General features: G+C 41.5%; 1 protein-coding gene across 1 annotated transcript in view; it reads right to left on the bottom strand.

The window, feature by feature from the left end:
- HECTD2 (HECT domain E3 ubiquitin protein ligase 2) overlaps positions 1–12338 on the bottom strand; it is a 106053-nt gene that overhangs the window by 49657 nt on the left and 44058 nt on the right. The window contains exon 3 of the mRNA XM_063435141.1: positions 925–1063. Coding sequence (XP_063291211.1) covers positions 925–1063 — 139 coding nt within the window. The remainder of the gene's footprint in view (positions 1–924; positions 1064–12338) is intronic.

The raw sequence follows: 12338 nt of genomic DNA, 5'->3' as shown, positions 1-12338 counted from the left end.
TCAGCGAGCACCTAGGCCACAGAGAAACTCTTCTCTGATCTCAAAAAGTTAGATCAAACTTGATATTAGTAGAAAGCAACAAAGGGACTTCTCTTGGACAACTTTCACCTCCATTTCCATACAAAAACCAGAAGTCAGGAATGTACTTAATATTATATACATTTGCTAGCCATTCAAGTAAGTGCAATACATAGCCAACAAAATGGTCTGCAGAATTAAAAGAACTTGGTCATGTTATGCATCATGAGAAGCCCTTAAAGGGTTATTCAAGGCACCAAAACCACTTCATATATGCAGCATTTTATTACAAAACACTGGAGCTTAACCTCTCTGCTGCTAAAGGTGTTAATTCACAAGTATAGTGAAGTGTAATTGCAGGTCTAAGATCATTCAATTCACAATTAAAATAAATGTATGTATACTGGTAAAACCATACAAACAAACAGAACACTGATCATCGTACAACTTAAAGTGAACATGTGATCGGTATCCATTGCTAGTGATAGCCCTTAACATGAACTTAATAAATTATATTAAAAAGTTATAAATACACCCTCTCTAGTGTTCATGTGAGCATCAAGATATCACGTTTGTTGGTGTTACGCTAGTTATAAAACCCACCAACTGCCTGTCTCCTCCTATTGCAAAGGCTTCCTAAAGCTCTTCCATATGTCCCAAACACTATAGCTTCATTGGCATTGTATCAGTGTCTGCCACTCTATTAATTATAATTCTATGGCCATCCAAAGGGACCCAGTTAAGTTGTAAAACTATACAAAAGAAAAATGTACTTGCCATGAAGTGGCACAAGGGCACACATGATACCATAACTACAACAGCAGGCTTTAGTAGTTATGGTGTTTTTTTTTTAAATCAGAAGCCAAGTGGCGACCTCTATTAACTTGAAAATAAAATAAAACTCACTGGAAGTCTTTTAGCGTTCGGCTACGTATAGGATTCGTCGGTTCAGGAAGAATGGAAGCTTTCATCTCAGGTGGCAACGTATCAATCGAGATGCGCTGTTTTTGTCGGACATCAAGGCAAATTGGAGGAAGGTCTCGTACTTTGAAGCAAAAACATGAGAACATTTGACATTTAGTTACATTTATTTATATCAATTATTAGACAAAATCACAGCAAATAGTATACACACACACAACATTTTGATAGAAAATTACAAAAGAAACAAAACAGGAAAAGTGGGGTTTTTGGTCAAACTAAGTTAAGATTTAATGATTAAACATTTTTTAGACGAAATGCATTCTGCCTCTACTTTTCATTCTTATCAAGCAGAGCACCTTACTTAACCTGACATCTTCATTGCAGAATAGGGATTGGCCATGTTGTATTCTAGAATAGGCATCTTTGGAAACAACATCTTGCAAAGTAACATATAAACAAGACAAGTCGTTATCCCAGATAATGTATTATGTGTTTGAGTATTATTGCTTATAATTATCAGAATAGTTCAAAAAGAGACTTCAACTTCCAGACCAGAACAGGCGCCATGATTAGGAGATCCACAAGGTCGAACCTGCAGTCCATGGCTGGTTTCTGGTTACTGGTCCTTTTGGATCACAACCAATGCTATGGTTTAAAAAGTGGTGTTTAAAAAGGAATCCATTGCTCAGGATACCTGTAGAAATTCAGCATGAAGTCTAAAACACAATGCCTCTCTGTGCTCATTTGCATATCAACCTAGGAACTCTGGGATAGCTGTGGAAACTGCTAATTTTTCATGTTTTTTGTGCCCAAGGAGTACTTTCCAAAGTCCAACTTGAGATATGCAGGTGAAGCACAACAATATGTCTTCAGAATAGTTCAAACTTCTGTTTTGTATATCGTCCTTTAGCAACATGCTTTATAACTGTGTGACTATAATCAACATTTCAAATTGCGAAGGATGGATCCGTCTGGCATCTACAGCAATAAAACACGTAATATCATATCTAAGAGCAGTACCCACTACACATTTGTTTTGGTTTGCGTAACATTATGAAGGCAGATGGCCCAGACGTGTTCTAAGAGCTAGAATTACTCTGGTGGCCTGAGTGGGAGATAAGGATGGTGGTGTAGCCCAATTTGCGTGTGCTGAATTTGTCAATGAGGAAAGCAATGCATATGGGACACCGTCAGTCGCTGAGCGTATAAAATGAATCACACCTGCCCACACACAAACAGCCATCAGTAGCATTGATTTTAGAGAAACGTTCATCTGTTTTCACAGCTAGAAATTGGAAAGGCATCACAGGGATTCAGGTTTAACAAAAAACTTGAAGAAAAGGTGCTCTAGAGTAAACACAGTTTTATTAGAATTTTAACTTACAGCTTGCATTTCCCAGAAAGCAGCAGCAACAAAGACAAATGTATCGAATCTGATAAATATGAATACTCCATTTAAAAGGGAAAAAAAAGTGTTATTTCCTAAACAGTGAACTGCAGTGACCTGAAAACAGAATTGCCAAAAAAAAAAATATTTTTTTTCATTCCAAAAGTTTTTTATTTTGTTATAAATTCGTATCACAAAGCAGTTTGAAAAAGGTTACAGGAAATACAGAGTGCATGAGTAACATATTATAACATGGTATCAGTTAGTTTACAGAGCATGTGATGGTAAACTTTAGGCTGAAGGAGCATGTGTATAGGTATGCCATTTTTATGGAGTTTGGCTACTCAACGAGTTGATCACCGCGTTACGGCATGTGATGGTTGCACCATGTTTATATCATGAACAGTGTTGTAATAACAGTTGCGTGGTTCAAATCAGTCAACTTTTGTAGTAGGGTGTGGACATTTTCGCGGTGGTGGATAGTTTTAGGAGTTCCATTGGGGTATATGATTCGTTATTTTGGGAGTGGGTTAAGTATACCTGGCAGGTTTCCCGTGTCACATTGCTTGTTGTATGGGGTTCCGTCAGTTGAACGGGTGTTCAGTTGTGTATCTTACTTGGTAGGGACACGCTTTAGGTCGCGGCGTGTAGGTCTATTAGGTTGGGTATGTGGCTGGGGCTTCGGGTACGAGGCTCGGAGCCTGGCTGTTAATGGTGCTAACAGGAGAGAGTGAGATTTGGAATTGCCAAAATTTAGCCCAAAATAAGGGTATTGGAAAATCCCTCCAACATTTTGTTCAGTGACTAGACAAGGATGTGCAGCAAATTTATTTTGGCAGTTGCTACATATTTAAGAATCAATTCATTTAAGATAACTGAACACTGAGAAAGGAACATTTTCAGGCCAAATTGGCTGAAATGGCCTATAAATAGCAATTAACCTATCAATTAAATACAATTACTGAACTGCAAAGCAATGTATTAAAACACGTAGGTTAAGCAATTCTTATAAGAATGTGACACCCAGATATTGAGTGTAGCCACCAGGAATGCTAGTCACCATTTACTTAATAAATATAAAAGGGCCAGTTATGGCAAACATAAAATAACCAACTCTAAACTGTGGCTTTAATTTGTATAGGAATAGAAAATAAACTACGTTGGGATGTGAATCCACTAAATCCAGAGATGTGCCGAATGGATTCTTCAATGTTCACTTATTAAATGGAAATAGACAGCTTTCAACAACTTAACAAGATCCATGCTAATATCCTTTTATCACTAGTAATTACTTTACTGAGAGGGTAGTGGATGCATGGAATAGCCTTCCAGCTGAAGTGGTAGAGGTTAACACAGTGAGGGAGTTTAAGCATGCGTGGGATAGGCATAAGGCTATCCTAACTATAAGATAAGGCCAGCGAGTAATGAAAGTATTTAGAAAATTGGGCAGACTAGATGGGCCGAATTGTTCTTATCTGCCATCACATTCTATGTTTCTATGTTCTATATTTCTAATGCCATACTGATACAGTATTAGGGGTTTAACAATTCACAGAAACAATACACACACAATAGATCAGTCCTTTCTCAAGGTGGTAAGAGACTTTATTCAGTCAAAAGTCTAACTTGCCAACACTCCAACCTAAAAAAGGGTCTTTGCAAAGTCTTTTTAAAGTCATCTTCAAGCAGGACATACATAAAAAGGAGAGAAATATAAATGTATCCTTCCTGGTAAAATACTTTATAGTATTATTGTAAATCTCTCTGTGGAGATTGATGTATTTATTTATAGTCACCAGAACTACAGCCTATTGTTCTTGTCCCTTCAGGCTTTTTGCTGTAAACACGTTTTTTTTTTCTAAGAAAATGCAGTGTTTACATTACAGTCTATGGGCAGCTCTAGTGGTCACTCCTCAGGTGGTGCTTCCTGGGGCAGTGCTACACATTGTGCAGTGCGGACATTCATTGTCTACACCCTCAGCATGGAGACACTGAACTTTCATCATAGAATTGCAATGATTCAATGCATCTCTATGAGGAGATGCTTATTGGCCAGGGCTGTGTTTGGTTTGTGCTGGCTCTGCCCCGATCTGCCTTCTTGACAGTCTCGGCCAATCCATTGCTTTCAATGGGATAGCATTGTGATTGGCTCAGAGTATCACTTCGGACGATGTCAGCCAAGAAGACAGATCAGGGTCAGAGTCAGCAGCGGCAGACTGGAATAGAGATACAATTTTACTATATTTAGGGGGGAAAGAGGAGGCTAGATGGTGTTTTTAACACTATATGGATTGGAATACATACAATACTCAGCGCAATGTAATAGGTTATTAGTCCATTTGCAGAGTTATATTTACAAAGTTTTGCCCAGGACGAGTTCTGTTTTGGTCATGTCAATCTAACATTTAATATCAATAAGGTAACTGATACTGCACTCTCCTGATCCCCAAGGTGCAACCAGGCCTAAAGCTTCACTGTACAGATATGAAGAATAAGCAATGGTCCAGGTACTCAAGGTAAAACCAAAGTTGGCAGTTTTATTGGAGCAACAAACCGCAACGTTTCAACCCAGGTTCAGGTAAGTATAACGCACCCTTACTTCCACCCTGTGCCCCCTGGACATCAGCAGAGATCCCAGATGGTGACAAAGCCACTTAAATTACTTTGGAAAAAATATGCAAGTATGTCACATAGGTAAGATTGCCCATAGGCACCATTAAATGGCATAAGTAAAAAAAAAAAAAAAGATGATAAAAGTAAAATACGTTCACTTTGCACTAAAAGAAAAAAAGACTATTTATGACGCAACATGGTAATGTAGTTATACTCAACACATTTTTATAAATATAAAAATTAACCGTTTTCTCGGTCTCTTTAAACCTTACTTCAGTTTAATCTTGCTAAATTTACTACTTCATCAATTCTTCAAATTGTTCCTGAGATCTATTTAGCGCTTATGTCATAGGACGAGTTCAGCAGGTTATTATTGCAGTCACCAAGGGGAGAGTTTAAATATAACATTATAATAAGAATATCATCCCACTTTTTACAAACACATGCAGATTTTTTTGCACAGAGTAGCAGAAGACACACGTATATAGACTATTTATTTAAACAAAAAATGCCAAATTCCAAGGAGAATAATAATGGTCTCCTAAAACCAATCTCTACTCTGTTACAGCTTCTCAGTTAACTGAACTGATGTGGCAGATATTAAATCTAAATTTCACAGCAATTTCTAGTGTGACAGTCAGTCAATTCCAGAGCACAGTTATGCAATATTTTCTTCTTGTTCATTAGCTACCGTGTTAGAAAGGCTGAATATTAAGACACAAAAAAAGTCCAGCATAGTTCTTATAGAACCTCGCAATTTTTAGATAAAACGCACAGATCTTACATCATATCATCACATTCTGTGTGCTTTCCTTAAAAGTGTAATATATCTCTCACACACCCGAACAACTTTTTTATTTTAACTTTTTTGATTGTTTAAAGGAAAGTCAATAAATGTTAACAAATTAAGATAGCAATGTCACTTTAATTAGAATGTTCATATAGTATAGAGCAGATATGTGATATGCATTGTGAGTATATACATCAAAGCACTATTCACTTTAATTGTTTAGTTTTGACACAGCATTATTTGAATAGAATTTTATCACATTCATTTTGCATTATATATTATTATTTAAATACACTTAGGTTCATATAGCACTAGCACTATTTAATGTGTTTCCCACGTTGGAATTAGTGTGGGATCCACCAATATCGGGGTACTGGGGTGTAGTGATGGACTTAACACGATATAGCCATATGGTGGAACTGAATCCCCATATTTGTTTGCAGAGATAGGTGATTTTAAGTAGCTTTGTAAAATCTAAAACTGTATTTTTATGTGTGCGTTGTTCCTTTATTGGCATTATAAACAGAGTTAAGTGTGACATGGACACTCAAAACAGTCTTTGCGTGTCACAGGCATCGATCATGTGTTGTATCAGTTTATTAGCACAATGCTGAAATGCTTGGTAAGCTTTGCTGGAAACTTAGGTAAAGAGGAACATTTGGACTTTGGCAATCACTGGAACTTTGTGGATGGTGGACAAGACTGCCACTTGTGGTAGAGCCAGTCTTGACACCGAGACTGGCTCTACCACAAGTGGCAGTCTTGTCCACCATCCACAAAGTTCCAGTGATTGCCAAAGTTAACGTAAAGGGTACTTGTCATGTCAATAACAAATTATAATTAATTTGTTTTTTGTTTTTTTTAAGAGTATAACATTCTATCTATGCATAGTGCTAGTAGATTTGCTAGCAAGTGTATACACTGGGATAAAAATAAAAACCTATTTAAAATATGTATTTCTTCCACCGGTCAGTCAATTCTACAAATTGCTATCCGCACATTCACTATTGTTGCTAAGTTAACTCCCTAGCACACTCCGTTGTGGTGCCAGCTTGTTGGCAATGAAGCCAGCAAGCCGGCATCACAGAGGAGGTTTATGAGAATGCGTCTCCAAGATGTTTATAAAAAAGAAACCGGGTGGAGGGAGTAAAGGGCAGACTGGAGGTAGGTGCTACAGAACAGTAACACCCAAGAAGTGGAGGAAATGGTGGTGCTGAATCAACAGCAAGGTGAGTATATATCACAATTTTACAATGAATATACCATATATCTGTGTGAAAAATCATATATTCAAGGTACTTTAAGCAAATTTATGGTCAGTTAAACTAATGACAGATTGATTTTAGGCAGAAAATGGATGTTGGAAAGGCTGATAAGTAAGTAACACACAGGTTTGAAGGTACACGTTGGGGTGCAAGAAGAGGCAACAAGTGGAGCAATGCAGGTCAGTAACTGTGTAACTTTATAATACGATACAAACAGACTTGTCAAACGAATGCAATACTCAAACAGGCAAAGAAAATACTGAAGACTCTGGCAAGGACAGGCCAGCCATGCACAGCCAAATGTAGTAACAGAATACAAATACACCAGAGACGTAATCAGGAACAGGCTGGGTCAAACACTATAACTGTACAGCAGACTAGATACAGGAAAGCGGGCTGACTCAGAAGCCAACTGGAACAGACTGTAGGACAGAATGTGCCCAAACTCTAAATGCTTCCGTATTCTGAGAAGGCCTGCAAGGCATAATGAATAATGTATTCTGAAGAGAACGAGTAAAATGAATCATTAAAGGAGCACTGCAAAGTTAGGAATACATATTTATCCATGTTCCTATATAGTTTACTGGCCCATCCCCTGTTCATAAAATAAAGAATGATTTAACTCACCTTTTCCAGCACCAACACTTCCTTGGGAAGTGATCACTTCTCCGCATCTCACAAGGAGCATTGGGGACCTGATGTTCATGTGCAGAGAGTACCGTGAGAGATTCCCTATAGGAAAGCAATGTTTTCTGTGTCACATGACTGAGTTTTACCCGGTCAGTGCAGCAGAGGCACCTGAAGCAGCTGTTATTATGAGAGCCACTAGAGGTGGATTTACCCTGCACAGGGCCGCCTTTAAAGCAGGGTTAACAGGGTAGCTGTCCCAAGTCCCAGTTACTCCTGGGGGGGGCCAAAGCAGCTGCCCCATTTGCCCTCTGTCCCCAACTATTTCTATTAGGACCACTGATGTTGTTACAGGCAGTGGGCCCGCAAACTAAGGGTGGCCCATGCACTTAAGGCTACCTGGTGGGCATTCATCATGAGGAGCCCGGGTGGGTGCTGTGGCCTTTTAACAGCACGGTCAACCTTCCTTCTTATCAGCATAAGCGGGAGAGAGTGACAGAGAGAATGGAGCCACGTGTGAGACTGGGGCCACGAGGAGGCAGAGGAGAGGGGACTCGGACCAGGAGTGCAGAAGCCTAACTCCCAACAGCCATAGCCAGTAAACTCTTCCTGTACCCAAAAGGTAGGAACCTGGAGAGTGGCTTTACAAGTGTAAATTTTGAATGTGTGTGTCAGTATGTCTGTCAGTTTAAGTGTCAGCATCTGTATGTTGTCAATGTGTATCTATCACTCTGTGTGTGTGTGTGTGTGTGTGTGTGTGTGTGTGTGTGTATCTATATCTAGTCAGTGTGTATATCTGCATGTGTTTCAGGGTTTGTGTGTGTGTATATCTGTGCGTGTATATGTACGTGTGCTTACATCTCAGCATTCAAACACCACCACTAAATACAAACACACTCCTGCATTCAACACCAAAATTATATACAAACACGCCCCTGCATTCAAAAATCAACCCTACACATAACTGCATGCTTGCATTAAATCACTACCACCACATAATGACACACCCCTACATTCACACAAAATACTCAATTCAAAACCATGCCTACATTTAAACACAAACACTGTTAAGTGCTAAACACAATCCTGCAAGCATGGGAAATTGGAAGAGCCCCAGCTTTCAAAGCATTGTTGGAGTTGCAGAACAGGCAGGGATCTACCTTTTGGCCACCCTTGCAATAAGGGGGACCAAAACATTCTTGCACCAGGGTCCTCTACTTTAGTTGTGCCATTGCGTTGGGGTGGAGGGCGTGATTAAATGCCTGGGAGTGCGGGGTCTGGGCAGAGTCCAGGGGGCCCAAGCAAGTGCTTGCCCAGGGTCCAAACAATATTAAAAAATGGTGCTGACCATGCATTGTAAATATTTCTAAAAAAAATTGCGATGTTTTACATTGCAGGGTAAAAATAAAAAAAGCACTGTGTCCATACCACTTCATTAAGATGAAGTGGTCTTGATACAGGAGAAACTGACGGAAGCCGAGCACAAAGAGATGGACACAGGTTTCTTCAGGAAGGAAGAGATCTTTATTCGATTCACCGACCGGGACTCAGAGGGACTAATGTCACCAAAATACAACAAGATCTGAGCCCCGAACATACAGTGTAGGTCCCTTATATAGGCATATAACTCCACCCATAATAAGCTCCACCCACACATACTCTTACCCAATCAATAGAACAAAGACTAACTTCCTGTTTGACCACATGGCTTATCCAGCACAATGGAGGAGGGGAATACTATATCCTGTATTCTTGCACATGCTCCGTACACTACTGATTGTATCTTTGCCACATGCTACCAACCGACCGATACATCAGTATATGCACGTACACATACCACGTGGCAATCTCGGCCTACTAAATTTATTTTTACCGAGATTCCACCAGTCTGAGTGACTTTATAGGTCCTTTAAACACATACTCTTACATTACAAGAAGCAAGGAAACAGTTTTTCTAGTCCTCATAAAATAAGATAACAGATTTTGCTCCAAGCTTTGAATATTCCTTTCACTCTGGAGTTAATTAGTATCTGAAATGCGACCTGTACATTGTTGCAATGGTAAATAACCAAGAACTCAAACACAAACACCACATATTTTAAACAATCCTTGAGTTCTATTAAAAACAGCTATTAGAAAGGCTAGTGTCTGCCCAGTCTCCCAATCTCAGCTGGTAAAGCTTCACACTATTTTTAATAATATATAATATAATATAATATAAATATAATAAAAGCAATAATTTGTGAATATTGACCATAAGGAATCAGGTGTTGCACCCATGTGCTGACAAGCTTTTAAATTGAAGGAAAACAAATGGATTAACAATGTGTTATTTAACGATTGTTAAAAATAGAACTGTATCGTAAGCCAAGAAAATCCAAGAGACAAAAGAAAAACACGACTCTCCACGGATCACTAATTGGCCACAATCACACATATATACGGGGTGGACAGGATAAGACAACGTGGGGAGTCCAACTTCTTTAAATATTTGCTCACAAATATGTTTTAAGAATTAAATATTTAATGCTGCTATGAAAATGTGCTTTACATTAATTGTGCAAATGACATCTGAATAAGGTTTCAGTTAGTAAAACAGACAAATAAAAGTAACCAATCTTTGACAAAAGCAGGTATTCTAAAGGGGGTGTCAGGCTCATCCAAACAAAGAGCGGGGGATGTGTAGTACGTCCGGTCTTATATATGTAGAGAGCAGGGCCGGACTGGGAACAGAAAGCAGCCCTGGAAAAAAAATATTTCAGCCCTCTAATTCATTGTGTCATATAGTATGCTTGTATTGTTTATATGTATGCACTTTGAAGAAGACTTTTGTCTTACCTGCAGCCCATCGCTCTAGATCAGGGGTAGTCAACCTTTTTCTACCTACCGCCCACTAATGCATCTTTCTTGATGGAAAAATTTCCTTACCGCCCACCAGTTTTCGCGCAAGTGCGGAATATTTTTTAGAAAGGAGGGTGTTTTTAAAAATAAAATAAATGTACGTACATTTATCTTTTTATTTCTACTTTATCCATGTTTATAATGTTTTTTTAACTTTATAAAGTTTAATGAGAATACAATAAAGTAAATTGAAATTACCTTTACTAGTGATTAATGAGGTCCTTGAGGTTGATGCTGCGAGACTAAATATTATCTGGTTCGATTTTCGTAAGGTGGATGGGGGGGGGGCTGTAAGGTGGGTAGGTGTTCTGTAAGCTGGGTAGTGGTTCTGTATGGTGGGTAGGGGGGCTGTGAGGTGGGTAGGGGGGCCATATAGTGGGTAGAGGGGCTGTAAGGTGGGTAGGGGGACTGTGAGGTGGGTAGGGGGACTGTGAGGTGGGTAGGGGGACTGTGAGGTGGGTAGGGGGACTGCGAGGTGGGTAGGGGGACTGCGAGGTGGGTAGGGGGACTGCGAGGTGGGTAGGGGGACTGTGGGGTGAATAGGGGGGCAGTATAGTGGGTAGGAGAGCTGTGAGGTGGGTAGGGGGTTGTATAGTGGGTAGGGGGGCTGTGAGGTGGGTAGGAGGGCAGTATAGTGGTTAGGGGAGCTGTGAGGTGGGTAGGGGGCTCTATAGTGGGTAGGGGGGTTGTATAGTGGGTAGGGGGGCTGTGAGGTGGGTAGGAGGGCAGTATAGTGGGTAGGGGAGCTGTGAGGTGGGTAGGGGGGCTCTATAGTGGGTAGGGGGGCGGTATAGTGGGTAGGGGAGCTGTGAGGTGGGTAGGGGGGCTGTGAGGTGGGCTCTATAGTGGGTAGGGGGCAGTATAGTGGGTAGGGGAGCTGTGAGGTGGGTAGGGGGCAGTATAGTGGGTAGGGGAGCTGTGATGTGAGTAGGGGGGCAGTATAGTGGGTAGGGGAGCTGTGAGGTGGGTAGGGGGGCTGTGAGGTGGGTAGGGGGGCTCTATAGTGGGTAGGGGGGCTGTGAGGTGGGTAGGGGGGCTCTATAGTGGGTAGGGGGCAGTATAGTGGGTAGGGGAGCTGTGAGGTGGGTAGGGGGCAGTATAGTGGGTAGGGGAGCTGTGATGTGAGTAGGGGGGCAGTATAGTGGGTAGGGGAGCTGTGAGGTGGGTAGGGGGGCTCTATAGTGGGTAGGGGGCTGTAAGGGGGGGTAGGGAGGCTCTATAGTGGGTAGGGGGCTGTGAGGTGGGTAGGGGGGCTGTGAGGTGGGTAGGGGGCAGTATAGTGGGTAGGGGGCTGTGAGGTGGGTAGGGGGGACATTATAGTGGGTAGGGGACATTATAGTGGGTAGGGGACATTATAGTGGGTAGGGGGTCAGTTTAGTGGGTAGGGGCAGTGAGATGGGTAGGGGGCTGTGAGGTGGGTAGGGGGGCAGTATAGTGGGTAGGGGGCTGTGCGGTGGGTAGGGGGCATTATAGTGAGTAGGGGGTCAGTATAGTGGGTAGGGGGCAGTGAGGTGGGTAGGGGGGCAGTATAGTGGGTAGGGGGGCAGTATAGTGGGTAGGGGGCTGTGAGGTGGGTAGAGGGACTGTCTGTGAGGTGGGGGCATTTGAATGGTGGGTAGGGGGCTGAAAAAGGTAAATACCTTTCAGTGTCCTCTTGGTACGGTGGGCAGCTTCCCAGTAACATGTGTGGGGGTGGAGCTTGTGGGCAGGAGGCAGAGCTTCTGTTTGGGGGCGGGGCATGCGACCGGAATGATTTTAGAGTGTGCAGGGAGACTGAGAGGTCTCCCTGCAGCTGCTGGCAGCCACACCAGCC

This window comes from Pelobates fuscus, chromosome 10, assembly GCF_036172605.1.
Source record: "Pelobates fuscus isolate aPelFus1 chromosome 10, aPelFus1.pri, whole genome shotgun sequence".
Lineage (NCBI taxonomy): Eukaryota > Metazoa > Chordata > Amphibia > Anura > Pelobatidae > Pelobates > Pelobates fuscus.
Note: the sequence above shows the minus strand (reverse complement) of the source record. Positions and strands in the feature narration are given on the sequence as shown.